The sequence below is a fragment of the Octopus sinensis genome, linkage group LG3, assembly GCF_006345805.1.
Source record: "Octopus sinensis linkage group LG3, ASM634580v1, whole genome shotgun sequence".
Lineage (NCBI taxonomy): Eukaryota > Metazoa > Mollusca > Cephalopoda > Octopoda > Octopodidae > Octopus > Octopus sinensis.
Genome location: NC_042999.1, coordinates 164,722,131 through 164,739,646, shown reverse-complemented (window position 1 = coordinate 164,739,646; position 17,516 = coordinate 164,722,131). Strand labels below are relative to the sequence as shown.

General features: G+C 35.2%; 1 protein-coding gene across 4 annotated transcripts in view; it reads left to right on the top strand.

The window, feature by feature from the left end:
- Positions 1 to 17,516, top strand: part of LOC115209909 (calcium-dependent protein kinase C) — a 385,995-nt gene that overhangs the window by 89,716 nt on the left and 278,763 nt on the right. For all 4 annotated transcript variants that reach the window (XM_029778506.2, XM_029778507.2, XM_029778504.2 and 1 more), the window contains exon 3: positions 17,368 to 17,450. In XM_029778506.2, the coding sequence (XP_029634366.1) occupies positions 17,368 to 17,450 (83 nt within the window). The remainder of the gene's footprint in view (positions 1 to 17,367; positions 17,451 to 17,516) is intronic.

Below are 17,516 nucleotides of genomic sequence, written 5' to 3'. Positions count from 1 at the left end.
ATCATAGCCATTATGGATCATACACGCACACATGAATTGAAGGGCTACACAGAGATGGACATACATATGCAAACGTATGCTTGCATTCATACTTATATAAATACATGGAAATATGCATACATAGATGCAAACATACCTTCATACATACATAATACATACATGCATATGTACACACATTTTTTTGTCATTCATTCAAAGTCATTATGTTCCATTTGCAAAGCAACCTTTTGGGTAATATCCTTTTATCAACAAGAGAGAAAAAAAAAGAAGAAGAAATGAGGCAGTTGGTGCTTCGAGTGCAGTTGATGGCTGAATTACAGGAGGAATGCTTGCTGCATTATGCTTACTCATATAAAAATATTTGATCTGTGGGTCAACATTCATTTGTAATTGGAGCACCCACTGCAGAGAATGCAAATAACCACATGGTGAAATGTACTTAGGAAACAAATGATATACACTACATCTTGTGTTTTATCATAATTTTGATTACATATGCTGTATTACATATGTATTTTGATTACATATGCTGTACTAATAATACTTCTAAGTACACCACTTTGCTGGAAATAGATTGGTTGATGATAATCTGTGTGGAGCTCTAAACGTCATAACAATTGTCCATCTGACTGTAACACATGATAGATGTTATGTACACATATATTTGTCTGTTGAGTTGTGATCAAGTGACTGCTGAGGCTATTTTGCAATATACACTACATAATGCACATGACTAAACCATTGTGATCATTCATGTCTATAGACATGATGTTTCATTGGTCACTTGCATGCTATTGGAACAATTGTACACCCTAGAATGAATGTAATACCAAATACCCTATTCTTCACTTATATATATATACTAGCAGTATCGCCCGGCGTTGCTCGGGTTTGTAAGGGAAATAATTATATAAGCATTTTTAGAGATGTAAAGTATAATAGCCATCTCAATATGGCTACCCACAAAGGGGGGGGGGGTGTTACTGTAGCAGAAGAATAAAAGAATACATTCTCTGCTTTGGTCGTATGTTCAAGGCATGAGAAAGCTTGAGTTTACATGAGAAGGCCTAACAGACCTGGTAGAAACAGCAGCCAAATCTCCCTCAAATCACACCTTACTGTCTTATGTATCTCTTATTATTAAAGGCAGATTTTATCTGCCTCCCTTTGGGAGTTATACAAATCTACAATATAGGATTTCTTCAATTACAATTTACCTAGCATTTTTAAGAGTACAATGCATCGCGTCATGCCAGGTCCAGTTTTTAAAATTTAAACTCCAATTAAGCAAAATTTACAGAAAACTCACATTCTGGTGTGTGTGTCAAATGCTTTTCTTAGTCTGGTTTACACCACACGCAAACGCACACACACAGTGGGCAACGAATAAAATGATAGTAATTCACTTACTGTAGTGAGTGATTCTTTCACTCTGCCTCCCACTTCCTCTTTCAACACATAGACGCGCAAATATATAAATAAAATTGTAAGCTAACGTGCGTGTGTGTGAGTGTGTGTGTGTGTGTGTGTGCGCGTGTGTGTGTGTGTGAGGGTGCGTGTGTGTGTGTGTGTGTGCGTGTGCGTGAGTGTGTGACAGGAAAGTTTTTTACTACGAATATAACACCTATATCCAAGTAGCAGAAAGATAAGACAGTAAGGTGTGATTTGAGGGAGATTTGGCTGCGATTTCTACCATGTCTAGCTGCCATGTAGGGGTCTCCCTCATAGGTCATACATACATATATACATAGATAAGACAGTAAGGTGTGATTGGGGGAAATTTGGCTGCTATTTCTACCAGGTCTAGCTACCATGTAGAGGTCCCCCTCATTGGCTCATATATATATACATACATAAGACAGTAAGGTGTGATTTGAGGGAGATTTGGCTGCTGTTTCTACCAGGTCTGTTAGGCCTTCTCATGTAAACTCAAGCTTTCTCATGCCTTGAACATAAGACCAAAGCAGAGAATGTATTCTTTTATTCTTCTGCTTTTTCCAGCCATTGCTCTGTGGCCATGCTGGGGCAATGCCTTGAAGAATTGTAGTTTAATGAATCAACTCCAGTTTTATTTTTGTAAGCATTGTACATATTCTATCTGTTTCCTTTGTCAAACCACTAGGTGACAGGGATGTAGACAAACCAACATTCGTTGTCAATCAGTGGTGGAGGACAATCACAAGCACAGACACGCACACACACACACACATACATGCAGACACATATACACACATATATACATACATACATATATATATATGTGTGTATATATATATTGCAGCGTGGAAGGTATTTGTAAGCCATTTAAGAAACACACAAAAACCGTTACATTCACTTCAACATTTAAATTTAATTTGCCAAAATATTTCGTCGCTTTGAGACCGCGACCTGTTCACTGACAAAAATATCGTGCTAACAGGTCGCGGTCTCAAAGCGACGAAAATATTTTGACAAATTAAATTTAAATGTTGAAGTGAATCTAACGGTTTTTGTGTGTTTCTTAAATGGCTTATAAACACCTTCAACGCTGCAACTGTTTTCGTTCCAGCACACGATCTCAGATCAAGTCACTTGCTATGCAAGTACATCTCTGTAACTATATATATATTTATATATATATATATATGTATATTGGTAAAAACAGTAAGATAACAAAAGAAAGAAAGAGACCTCAATATTATGTAAATAGAGGAATCTTTATATAAAAGTGAGGTTGTGTGTCTGTCTACTACGATTTAGATTCCTAACTACTCCCACATTTTGCGGTGCAGTTTAACCAAAACCGGGTATCTTATAGTCGTGATTCATATCGAGACCGTCTGGGTATTAGCGCGCGTCTACGATGAGTCTTCGATTTAAAAAAAAATTTACCATCAATTTTTCCCATTTTTAATCCATTTTTGACATATATAAGGGAAGTAACTCTCTAAAATTTATTATTAAATCTCAGAACGTAAAAAGCTACAGTAACATCCCTCCCCCTTTGTGGTTAGCCATATTGAGATGGCTATTATACTTTACATCTCTAAAAATGCTTATATAATTATTTCCCTTACAAACCCAAGCAACGCCGGGCGATACTGCTAGTGTATATATATATGAGCCAATGAGGGGGACCTCTACATGGTAGCTAGACCTGGTAGAAATAGCAGCCAAATTTCCCCCAAATCACACCTTACTGTCTTATCTATGTATATATGTATGTATGAGCCTATGAGGGAGACCCCTACATGGCAGCTAGACATGGTAGAAATAGCAGCCAAATCTCCCTCAAATCACACCTTACTGTCTTATCTTTCTGCTACTTGGATATAGGTGTTATATTCGTAGTAAAAAACTTTCCTGTCACACACTCACGCACACGCACACACACACACACCACACACACACACACACACCCTCACACACACACACACACGCACACACACACACTCACACACACGCACGTTAGCTTACAATTTTATTTATATATTTGCGTGTCTATGTGTGGAAAGAGGAAGTGGGAGGCAGAGTGGAAGAATCACTCACTACAGTAAGTGAATTACTTTCATTTTATTCGTTGCCCACTGTGTGTGTGCGTTTGCGTGTGGTGTAAACCAGACTAAGAAAAGCATTTGACACACACACCAGAATGTGAGTTTTCTGTAAATTTTGCTTAATTGGAGTTTAAATTTTAAAAACTGGACCTGGCATGACGCGATGCATTCTACTCTTAAAAATGCTAGGTAAATTGTAATTGAAGAAATCCTATATTGTAGATTTGTATAACTCCCAAAGGGAGGCAGATAAAATCTGCCTTTTATAATAAGAGATATATATATATGCATGTAATATGTACATATGTATACATGCACACATGCATATTACTAGTTATTGAGTTACTTTAGCTCATTGGTTTAGAACCTTGAAGAACTCTTGAAGAACTCTTGAAATAAATTCCTTGCCTCAAGAAACTCTTACAAAAACATTATTATACATCATTATTCATTTTTTTCTTTTTCTTTTATAAAATTAAATTTACTAAAACAGACATAATATATTTAAAAATTTCATAAGACATATGTTATATATTTTAATGTATAAACTGGTTTAAGCAAAAAAATTAATATTTATAACTTAAAAAATAATAACCTAAATTTTTCTTGAATATATTGGGGATCCAAAAAGTAACAGAAACCAAACTGTTTCATCATCATCATTTGACATTTGTTTTCTATGCTGGCATGGGTTGGATGGTTTGACAGGAGCAGGCAAATCAGGAGACTGTGCCAAGCTCTACTACCTGCTTTGGCATGGTTTCTATGACTAGATGCCCTTCTTAATGCTAACCGCTTTATAGCAGAATGCACTGGGTACTTTTTAAATGACAATAGCGGCAGTGAGGTCACCAAATTATGTACAAGACAAGACCCCTCAACTGAGGCAGGGAGTAGTATTGAGGAAGGTGGCTTTGTGCCATTAGTGAGGTTAGAATATGAGCAGAGGGACAGCAACAGGTATTTTGAAGTAAAGGTGATACATGGCTTCCTCAGTTGGAAAGTGAGGGAAAGAAGGAAAAGGAAAGATAGTAAATATGTGATGGAGGAAGGAGGTGTGTATTAAATTACAGTGAAGTGGGGGGGGGCAAGGATTGGATAGTGTGAGTGGAAGGGTAAGTTTGCAAGTTTGCAAAAGCAGAGTGGGAAGTGGATGGGAGCGATTGTTAGGAGAATATGCTGTGGGGAAGAGATTTAACAAAGGAGATTGGGAGATGAGGGAAAAGGGAGTACAACAGATGGAGGTGTTGAGAATATGGGATGTGGGAGACAGGTTTGTCAGACATGGATCATGTGCAGGGTGTTGTGGGCCATGAACATAGAGGACAAGTCTTTATAGCTTCTCAAGCACAACAAATTGCCAATTGTCTGAGTCCTTTGTCATCTCCTCTGTGAAGCTCAGCTTCTTTAGATAAATTTTGAACATTTTTCAAAAGAATTCACAAGAAGGCTTCCTTTCACACAAGAAAAAAAAGAACCAGGGATATCTTGATTCACAGAACATAAACAGCCAACCTCTTGGGGGGGGGGGGGACTGCCATCATTTGAATATGAGAATATCAGTTGTTAAAGTATCTGAGTTATTTGGTCCTGGATTAGTACTCCTGATATTATTCTCAAACAGAATCAACATGATGCAGTGTAACTGAGCTTTACTTCTTCAATTACATGTACAATCTCCCCAGTAGGCTTCTATACAGATTCCATCTACAAGTTATGCTCTGTAGAGCATACGGGGTTCTTTCTACATGGCACCAGCAGCAGCAGCGATGTCACCAATTGGTTTACAGGATGGATTTTGGCCAAGGTGTCACACAGTGGAATCAAACTGAAAGCCTTGTGGTTGTAAAAGCATACTTTTTAACCATTCTGCTACACTGCATGTTCTCAATATCCTATACAGCACAAATAGATGAAATAAAAACAAATAATTATCACCTTGGTTTAATATTTTATTGACAATGTTAAAAAGGCATAAAATATACCTAGGCAATTTGTGATATGAGTAAAGATAATGCTATTTTTGAATTTAGATAAAATTTACTTCTAATAAGAAACCTGTTTTTGTCTTTTAGTACTCAGATACTTAATTCAAGGCCATACTTTAGATAATTACACTTGGATTTTGTCTTCTTCTGGAAGGAGATAGTTTCTATCTTTGCTCTAGATATTTGTTAAATATGAAAAAGCTCCTTCCTACTTGTAAGAATTTTCAAACTGTTGCAGTATATTTATAGCTTTCCAATGAAAGGCAGGATGCTCCTCCTTCACAACAAATCTCAATTTTTGTTTGACCATGCCGCATGTCATCCTCTGCTTCTTCTTCTTCTTCTCTTACATCTCAGGATGAGCAGAAGATTCAGAGTGTGGATCCCTCTCTTTCTCAATCATATACCTCTGTTAAAAGGCAGAGAAAATAAAGTTCTATTTTGATTAAATTTTTCCAGATGAGTTTCAATATGACTCGAAATTTACTGATAATTGTTTTATAATTGAAGCATTTCAAGATTTCTTTTTGCAACAGGATTTTAATAAAGATTCAGTCTTTTAAATCCAAAAATCTTTTACTTTGAAGTTTGTATATTTTGTCCTGGATCTTGTCATTTATTTGTACAACTGATTCATGCAATGAAAACTGTTTGCTTAGTAAATTAACACTTACAACCATTTTCCATCTTCAAAGCACTTAGCAAATGCTGGTTTACTGTTTTCTTGAAAGTATCTCCAGCAATTCTTCTTTCAGTTCAATCATCTTATTTAGAATTTTTCCTCTCTTCAGCCACCAAATTTCTGGTGGTAGCAAGAGATTTTATGTGCTCTTTGTCCAAGTTTTCACACTACTTTTTAAATATTCTGGAGTGAAGTAGGTTTGTTTTATGTTGTTGACCATTTTAGTAGCATTATTAAAAATGTTTTTTATTCACTTCTGAGAAATTTTAAAATCAGCACTGCTTTGTGAAGAAAGAAATATGTTAAGATGCTATTTATTTTATCTTGTTTTACTAGAGAAGTCTCTTATGGAGACAACTATCGATGGGGGCAGTCTCAGTACAGGTGCCAAACACAGTTCTTGTAGGAGAGATCTCGTGTTTTCACAGAAAAAAGTTTTCTTGAATTCATCCTTATTGACAAATCTTACAAAAGCTACAATGTAACATTTATTGGTAAGATCTGTTGACTCATCAACCTGGATAGAAAAACTTCTATTTTCAGTTTATCATACAATTCCACTTCAGCATCATGTGACTTGTCATCAATGAATCAACTGAAAGTAGAACATTTTCAGTTTCTTCCACTGCAGTTTGTCTCAACATTTCTCTAAGATAATTCTACATGCTGGCATTATCAGGCACTCATCACCTGTGTGACACTTTCTTTTCTGGGCAATAATTTGTGCAACCAAATAGCATGCTTCTTGAGGCTTTTCACTGATACTGGCTATAAAAGCTATATTTTGTTTAATCAGCATTTTTACTTTTTATACAATTGTGATTTATCATCAAGTATCTTTTCAATTTTGCTAGAGCCACTACTGCATTTGAACAATGTTTGCCATAAGTAAGGTCCTATAGAATAGTATGACATGGATCGCTAGTTCATGTACGCCCATGGATAAATACTTGTTATTGTACAAAAGAACATTTTTAATGTTCATTTTTGGATTAGTACAGAGAAAATTATCAGATGGTGATTTTTCATCAGAATTTTTGGATGCTTCCTCTTCAAAAATAGCCATAGGGGATTGCAAGACTTTCTCCAGAACAATAAAAAGCAAAATAAATAAATAAATAAATGTGAAAAAGCCTTACACTAATAAAATTGAAGCCAATAAATGTAAAGAGAACAATTAACCATTGAGGTGTGAAAAAAAGGAAACAATACAAAGGTTAAGAAAAAGGAAACAATACAAAGCTTTTCATGAAAACCATTTACAAACACAAAGGTTACTTAAACTAACAAAGATAAATATAGGTGTGACTGGGTGGTAAGAAGTTTGTTTCCTAATCACATGGTTCCAGGCTCAGTCTCACTGTTGGGTACATGCCTTCCACTATAGTCTCATGCCAACCAAAGCTTTATGAGTGGATTTGTTTGACGGAAACTGAAAGAAGCCCACTGTATGTATGTGTGTGTATGTATACTCTTTTACTCTTTTACTTGTTTCAGTCATTTGACTGCGGCCATGCTGGAGCACCGCCTTTAGTCGAGCAAATCGATCCCGGGACTTATTCTTTATAATCCCAGTACTTATTCTATCGGTCTCTTTTGCCGAACCGCTAAATGACGGGGACGTAAACACACCAACATCGGTTGTCAAGCAATGCTAAGGGGACAAACACAGACACACAAACACACACATACATATATATATATATACGACAGGCTTCTTTCAGTTTCCGTCTACCAAATCCACTCACAAGGCATTGGTCGGCCCGGGGCTATAGCAGAAGACATTTGCCCAAGATGCCACGCAGTGGGACTGAACCCAGAACCATGTAGTTGGTTAGCAAGCTACTTACCACACAGCCACTCCTGCGCTATATATATATATATATATATACACACACACACACACACACACATACATGTGTGTATGTGTGAGTGGTGTCTTTGTGTCTGCGGATGGTCCGCACCACTATTTGACAATTGGTGTTGGTGTGTTAATATCCCCATAACTTAGTGATTTGGCAAAAAAGACTTATAGAATAAGTATGAGGTTTAAAAAAAATAAGTACTAGGGATGATTTATTTGATTAAACTTCTTCAAAGCACTGCCCCATCATGGCCACAGTCTAATGACTGAAACAGATAAAAGATATGCTTAGAATTTTAAATTCCTATAGCATCCCTTAATGATAAAAAAAATAGAAAATGATGCTAGTAAATGGGAGACTGTACTAACAGGAAGCAGAAACAGGATTAATAAAAATATGGCTATAAAGGTCTGTATTTATATGTTTGTACAATTAGTGGATGAGGTTTAGTCACAATGCCTTGAGGGTAACTCAAAGAATAAGACAAAATGGTGACATAGATTTACCTTAATCTGGAGTTGCTTGAATCTGTCAGGGTATTTCATCCCTACTTTTCTTATTTATTGTTTGGAAGTACTCAAACTTTTATTATGTTCAAATATTTCTAGACTACTTTCATACAATAGTGTGTATGTGTGGTGTGTGTGTGTGTGCATGTGTGCGTGGAAGTGTGTGAAAATCTTTTGTATATACATGATTTACATTAAAAAGGTTAGATTCTATTTAATACATAAAACATTGTTTGCCAAAAACAAAATCTTTATTTGTTAAACTCTCTCTCTCTCTCTCTCATTCATTCTCACACACTCTCACATTCATTCACTCTCTCCTCTTTCTTTCTCTCCAGAAGAATTGCATCATACACCAAGTCCCCAACTTTGGCAGGTGAGATTCATGGCATAGTCACCCCTGTCAAATTCTTTCATCCATGTAGCTACTAAGTGACTTTGGATGAAAATCAAATTGATTGACAATTTTCTAAAACTGTTTTTTCTGTTAAAAGTTCAATGAAATAAGTTCTGGTTAAAGAAAAGAGGTCCCCATGAAAAATATTTATTTTCATTTATTACATATACATTTATTTTCTTGTTGCCTTTACATTTTAAGACTTGTAAGAAAGTGAACACTTATACAGCTAATAAACTTAATCCTTTCTACCGAAGGCAAAGGCCTGAAGTTTTGATGGAGGGGACTAGTCAATTAGTTGGACCGCAGTGTTTCACTGGTACTTGTTGACCCTGAAAGGACAAAGGGCAAAATTGACCTCAGCAGAATTTGAACTCAGAGCATAGCGACAGTGAAATACCGCTCAGCATTTGCCTAGTATGCTAACAATTCTGCCAGTTTGATGCCTTACAGCTAATAAGCATAATGTTATGCATATTTTATTTACTTTAATAAGGCAAAAATAATGAAACCAGTACCATTTTCATTAGTTTTTACTTAGGTCTGCTTTTGCATTTTCTGTTTTACATTATATTTTTAATTCTTAATAATTTTACCATGTTAGGAGATATTTGTATCATGAATTGCAACCTGATGCAATGGATTTGGTGCACAATCTGTAGTATTTAAGGATCTTTGAAAATTACACATCGTCAAAGAAATAGCTATCCTTCACATCTTATATTAGACAAAATTGTCATTTATGTTTATCTATGTTTTTATTTTGTCAATTTTCAATTAGTCTTTTTTTCATAATTTCATAATGTGCAATATTGAAGAGTTGATAGTTGTTTTTAATTTTTATTCTTGATATATAATGTTTCATTAAAAAGAAGCAAAGCAAGTTTGACCTTGCCCAGCCATGGTGAAGATAAAGGGTTTGAATACATCAAGAGCTTAAGTGCATCATAAAACCATCTTTGAAGGGTTCTATTCAGTTGACAAGACTATAATTGAGCAATATCTGTAAAGAATTAGATGAAATGTAGAGCCACTGATTATGCAAAATGAGACCCTTGGCTATATTGTTGATAGTCACTACAGCCTGCCCTTCTCTCTCTTTGTTTGATTGTTTGTTTGTTTGTATGTATGTCATTCTTAGTTTTGTCGGGTGAGTAGAATATTCTTCACTAAGAAACTCTTTTACTCTTTTACTTGTTTCAGTCATTTGACTGTGGACATGCTGGAGCACAGCCTTTAGTCGAGCAAATCGACCCGAGGACTCATTCTTTGGTAACCTAGTACTTATTCTATCGGTCTCTTTTGTCGAACCACTAAGTTGCGGGGACGTAAACACACCAGCATTGGTTGTCAAGTGATGTTGTGGGGACAAACATATACACACATATGCGCATATATATACACACATATATACATATATTTGACAGTCTTCTTTCAGTTTCCATCTACCAAATCCACTCACAAGACTTTGGTCGGGCGGAGGTTATAGTAGAAGACACTTGCCCAAGGTGCCATGCAGTGGGACTGAACCCAGAACCATGTGGTTGGTAAGCAAGCTACCTACCACACAGCCACTCCTATGCCTAGAAAGTTTAATAAAACTGAAATATGTGTGTTACTTTCATCATTTGACTTTAAGGACCAGAACTCTTTTGGTCTGCCATTGTCAGTTCTGTCAAAAAAGTTTTCTCAACAGATCTTATGGGAAGTTATCTTCGTTGCTTGTTTTTTTCTTTGTATTGATTTAGACTTAGATAGTAGTTGCTTGGATCTTGGTTTAATCAAAGTTTTTTTTCTCTTTTTATGTATGTGTTACCCTACTCTGTATATAATTCTACCGATTGCATCAGAATAACTTGTAACATGAATGCAAATAAGCTAAGGCTGACTGGGAGGTGCTGATTTGTTGCTTTGACATAATCAGGGCTGTAGATAAAGTGACATTGTTGCTGTATTTAGAGGCTTTATGAACTTCTCTCCAGATGGAAATGGAAACTCTCTGAACATACAACAGACTATATGAAACGTGTATAAGAAATGTGAGCCTAAAGCAAAGCATGATTTGGTGAATGCAAAATGCTAAGTTTTGGGAATCAATTAGACACATGACTAGGTGTCAATAGGTAATGCATAATTTAAGAGACTGAACTGCTTTAGTAATTTAGGATGACAAGTCACGAAAACAAAGTACTGTGAATTAGCAACAGAAAGCATCTGTAGGAGAGGTTGATCGAAAAAGGACTCAAATGACTCCTTTTCTTCTTTTTTTTTTTTTTAAAGTTATGGAAATCACTTTATTGAACAATGCTGTTTTGAAATGTAAAGTCTACAGAACCAATTAAGAACAGTTACTGACATCTTAAGTACAAACACATTATTGAACATTGGTGTATCAAATATGCAGGAGGCTTCCGATTAATGCCATGTCCATAGTGGAACAAGTTTTCTCCAGTATAGTGTTTCATCACTAGTTGTGATCATTTGTTATTTCTTTCACAAGTTTTAACTAAGTCTTCCTAACTTTTCCTATTTTGCTGAATCCATGCTCATAGATGACTTGCTACTTCTTAACCTCTCTCACTGCACATCACATGTCCCTGTTCACCGAGTCTTCTCTTTTATACATTATATCTGATTCCTTTTATACCCAGCTTTTATTCTGAATCCATTTGTGTTCCATTGATATATTATACATCCAACAGAGCATATTTACCTCATTTCTTTCCAGCCTCCAGCTTCTGCATCCAGTGCCCATATTTCACTGCCAGCAACATTATACTTTTTATACATGCATCCTACTTAGCAAATGCATCATACAAGCTGCCCTTCACTGAAAGAGAAAATCCCTTTGTTGTCAGCAGAAGTACTTTGTCTATGAATATTTTTCATCCTGTTTTTATTCTGATTATTATGCTCTCAGAATACACCCTATGCAGCTGTGCATTAGGTCACCTCTCTAACAGAGGCTATCAATTATTTCTAGGGGACCACTGAGCATTTGAATGAATTTATAAGGTTAATAAAATTGGAACATGTAGCAATCATTGATGAAAGTGAAGTGCAATAGCTTGAAGAAGGACCTGAGTCTGAATTATGAATTGATTTCAGTTGAATTTATTACTATTCTGTCATATTCCTTACTAGGAAATATTGCTTTTATAACTGGTATAATGATGATGATAACCTTATATTCTGGGATTAAAGAACATGTCAGATGAAGGAATATTTGTCTGCTGATAGCCTTTCACATTTAATTGACCAGTCTTTCCTATCACCTCTTTTCTCTTCTTTCATTACATTGTCTATTCATCCTCCTTAATGTCTCTAACATTACACTGATTGGATCCAATAGCAATAACTGATATTCTGCCTCCTACCATTCATATTAAGTTTGTGTCCATCTCCATTAAATCTTCTGCTAAACCAGCAGATATTGTCATCTCTCTTTCCCTTTATCTCTCACTCTCTTCTCCCTCTGCATTCTCTATTGTTGACAGTTATTAAAACAGTTCTATAGAAATTCACAAGAAGTAATGGTGGGTGGGTTCTGGGTCTTTGACCAAGAGGTGTAACCTTGTTGTAGCCAGTGTTATGTTCAAAAGGGCAAAATAGGGAAAAGACTTTTTTGAATTGGTAAGTAAAGAAAAAGTGATGGTAGCTCTCATAACATCTGCATAACTGAGCTAAGTTGATACTCAGCTCAAACGTTTGTTGATTGATATATCAGCTAGAATTCTTAAAATCTTACTCCATGAGTTAGAGGTATCTGAACTTATTTGTATGGCGGAAGTATTCATCTGAAATGGATTATTTGCATGTGTTTAGTTTATCATGTAATAAGTTATTTTTCCCAGTAACTATCACGTGCAGTTTGGAATTAGAACTTGACTCCAGATCAAATGAGAGGGTCTATTGAAACAATCAGGACATTTTGGTCTGATGCTGTGCACTACACTAGCTTTTTCCATTCCATAAGAGAAGTCGAATTCAACTTCACTAGCTAACAAAATATGTTTCATAGAATTTCGTTTGGTGCCTTACATGTTTCTGAGTTCAAATCCAGCCAGGAATTAATTAGTCTTCTGTCTGTCACATATGTACAAAATAAGCTGATAATGGAAGCTACCTGCAATACGTCAATGGCAAGTCGTAGAAAGATGAGAGGTGATAAAATTTCACAATGGATCAGATACTGCAGAATTCAGTAGCTCAGAGATATGCCATGTTGATTATCTCTCCGTAAGGAAGCTCAATGTTAATAATAGTAGTAATAATGATGATGGTGATGCTTGTGGTTAATTCTATGTTCTCTTACAAAATTGGCTTTGCTCCTCGGTGTATGTATATTCTTCTAAAGCCATATAAATTATACCTATCTACATATTTACATACCTACATTCATACACACACACCACACACACACACACACACACACACACAGATAAATAAGCTACGTACCTACAAATGTACAAATAGAAAAAAGAAATACTGTTTTTCAAAGAAAGAGCAAAAATGACTGTGGATTCTCCAAATAGTGCAAGACATTCTGAAGATTCTTCATGTGAGATTCTTTAGGTGAATAGATGCATACACTTGAGTATGCCCATCAATAGCTCAACCTGCACACCCACTCAACCCCATATTTACAAACACCAGGAACTCTCTTCACTCAAGAAGTCTTGTCATTTTGTCAGTGAATGGCTTGGACTCTCAAGTAAATAAAACTCAAAAGAAAAAATGCTCACACACACTTATATATACATACATGTGCTGGTGTAGTTGTGTTTTTGAGAAGTTTGCTTCCCAACCATATGGTTTTGGGTTCCAAGGCTTCACTATGTGGTGCCTTAGACAAGTGCCTATACATGTGATTCTGTTATGGCCTCAGGCTGAGCAAAGCCTTGTGAGTAGATTTGGTAGACAGAAACTGAAAGAAGCTAATATCTGTATATATATAAAAGGCAGGATGTGTGTGTGTGTGTGTACGTGAATGTAATTTATGCACTTCCACAAATTAGCACGCATGTTGCTCCAATTTTAGGACATTCGTCATGACCCTAGCTGTATTTTCGTCAACTTATTTTCCCCAGAGGCACCAGCGAATAGCAGTAAAAATAAATTTTCAACCAAAACTTTTAACAATTTTCAAGTCAGAGAAATCACCATTGTTTACAAACAGAAGTTAAGTCTTTGTTAAGACTTTTGTTGTTTTTTTTCCATTGAGGAAAAAAGTGTTTTGCTGATATACGGGCAACACACACACACGAACATGTATGCAATAGGTGTATGCATGTACGTGTGTGTATGTATGTCTGTGAGTGTGTGTTGCCCATATATATATATATATATTATATATATATATATATATATATGTGTGTGTGTGTGTGTGTGTATATATGTGTATATGGACGCTAAATTATGATGATGATGATGTATATATATATGTATATATTATATATATATATATATATACTTAAGACTTCGTTGTAATCTGAACATAACCCCTTCTGACACAGAGAATCGGGAGCCCTTTTGGGCATTCTATTTTCCTTGCTGGAAGGGTTCCCAACACATGGGAAAAGGTGGGGTTAGATGATGGGGTAGTGTTTTCAAAGGGCTGGCATGTGCAACCTGATCACCTCTGCCGATCAAACTCCCAACTCATACGCTCCCATCACGACACTGTTTCTGCAAAACTGGGTTGGGTGTGAAAACCAACTTTAAAGTTTAAATATAGATGTTTTTGAATCAGCAATGTTGTGTTCAGTTAAGTCCTATTTGGGGTGAAAAATCAATAAACTGATTCCTTATGGGGTTTTCCATTTAATCAGGATAAAAGAAAAATTGATAAACTGATTCCTTATAGGATTTCCCAATAAAATTGGCTACACTCCATTTTCAACCATAACTTTTAACAATTTTGATGTATTTTGTTCAAACTTGATGCCAGTATTACTTAGGACTCATGGGATCTTTGAATGCTTTAAGTTCTCAAAAAGTGAAAATATAAAAAATCGATGAGTGGAAAAAATCGATAAACTGATTCCTTTTGGAATTACCCAATCAAGGTGTTTGCAACTCATTTTCAGCCAAAAGTTTACCAATTTCAATGGATTTTGCCCAAATTTGACATCGATGTTACTTAGTTTGGTTTGAAGTAAAGAACTTGATTAGCTTAATAATCCTAACTTCTTCCCAAGCAAAGCCGTGCTATACTGCTAGTACATATATATGTATGTATATATGTGTATGTATGTATGTGTGTGTTAGTACCTCCATGTATCGACACTATGTGATAGTTGTAAATGAACATTACTTGTTATACAAGCAGTGTCCTTCATTTCAACTCATCCATGAAAACATATCCAGTCAAGGAGAAATATGATCTTGCTTAGAAGAGGGTTAGGTTTAGTGGCAGGAAGAGCATCTGGACTTAGAAAATTTGCATCAACAAATTCCATCCTACCCATGTAAGCATAGGAAAATAGATGTTAAAATGTTGATGGTGATGATGATATTTGTAAGTAGTAGTACAGTTCTATTATTATGAAACACTAAATGATTCTGACAATAGAAACAATACACACACACTCACACACATATATATATGTTTGTGTATATGTGTGTGTATACATTATAATATATATATATATATATATATATATATATATGTATATATATATATATATGTATATATATATATATATGTATATATACATATATATGTATATATATATATATGTATTATATATATATATGTATTATATATATATATATTATATATATATATATATATAATATATATACTAAGACTTCGTTGTAATCTGAACATAACCCCTTCTGACACAGAGAATCGGGAGCCCTTTTGGGCATTCTATTTTCCTTGCTGGAAGGGTTCCCAACACATGGGAAAAGGTGGGGTTAGATGATGGGGTAGTGTTTTCAAAGGGCTGGCATGTGCAACCTGATCACCTCTGCCGATCAAACTCCCAACTCATACGCTCCCATCACGACACTGTTTCTGCAAAACTGGGTTGGGTGTGAAAACCAACTTTAAAGTTTAAATATAGATGTTTTTGAATCAGCAATGTTGTGTTCAGTTAAGTCCTATTTGGGGTGAAAAATCAATAAACTGATTCCTTATGGGGTTTTCCATTTAATCAGGATAAAAGAAAAATTGATAAACTGATTCCTTATAGGATTTCCCAATAAAATTGGCTACACCCCATTTTCAACCATAACTTTTAACAATTTTGATGTATTTTGTTCAAACTTGATGCCAGTATTACTTAGGACTCATGGGATCTTTGAATGCTTTAAGTTCTCAAAAAGTGAAAATATAAAAAATCGATGAGTGGAAAAAATCGATAAACCGATTCCTTTTGGAATTACCCAATCAAGGTGTCTGCAACTCATTTTCAGCCAAAAGTTTACCAATTTCAATGGATTTTGCCCAAATTTGACATCGATGTTACTTAGTTTGGTTTGAAGTAAAGAACTTGATTAGCTTAATAATCCTAACTTCTTCCCAAGCAAAGCCGTGCTATACTGCTAGTACATATATATGTATGTATATATGTGTATGTATGTATGTGTGTGTTAGTACTTCCATGTATCGACACTATGTGATAGTTGTAAATGAACATTACTTGTTATACAAGCAGTGTCCTTCATTTCAACTCATCCATGAAAACATATCCAGTCAAGGAGAAATATGATCTTGCTTAGAAGAGGGTTAGGTTTAGTGGCAGGAAGAGCATCTGGACTTAGAAAATTTGCATCAACAAATTCCATCCTACCCATGTAAGCATAGGAAAATAGATGTTAAAATGTTGATGGTGATGATGATATTTGTAAGTAGTAGTACAGTTCTATTATTATGAAACACTAAATGATTCTGACAATAGAAACAATACACACACACTCACACACATATATATATATGTTTGTGTATATGTGTGTGTATACATTATATATATATATATATATATATATATACTAGAAAATGAAGTTTCCTTCTGTCTGTAGCTTGAGTTTCTGAGCTCCTCATTTTTTTTTTATAGTGGAGACAGTAAACAGAAATGAAGAAACTCTGAGTAGTAAGAGAAGGAAGTTTCACCTTTAAATACAAGAATAAACTTTATTGCATGCAATGAAAGCTGTTTTGTTTTTACCTGTTTGCAAATTCAAATATACCTCATTAATTTTGGCTCTACTCAAGATCTCTCAGTCTTCATTTCTTTTCTTCATTGTATTTGTGTTTGTCTGCACACTCATAAAAAAATCTATGCTTCTTATCAAATTATTTCCCCCTGAATGATTTTGAAGAAATTTCTCTGTAAAATTAATTTTTCGTATTCTAAATATCTGCATTATTTCCTTCATTTCAGTTTGCTGTTTTGTTGTACATAAACGGTGTCATGAATTTGTTACATTTACCTGTCCGGGCGCTGACCAGGGTCCAGACTCTGATGTAAGTAACTTTTTTTTTCTCTCTGTGTTTGTTACAAAAGATTTTCTTCTGCTTGTTGACATTGTT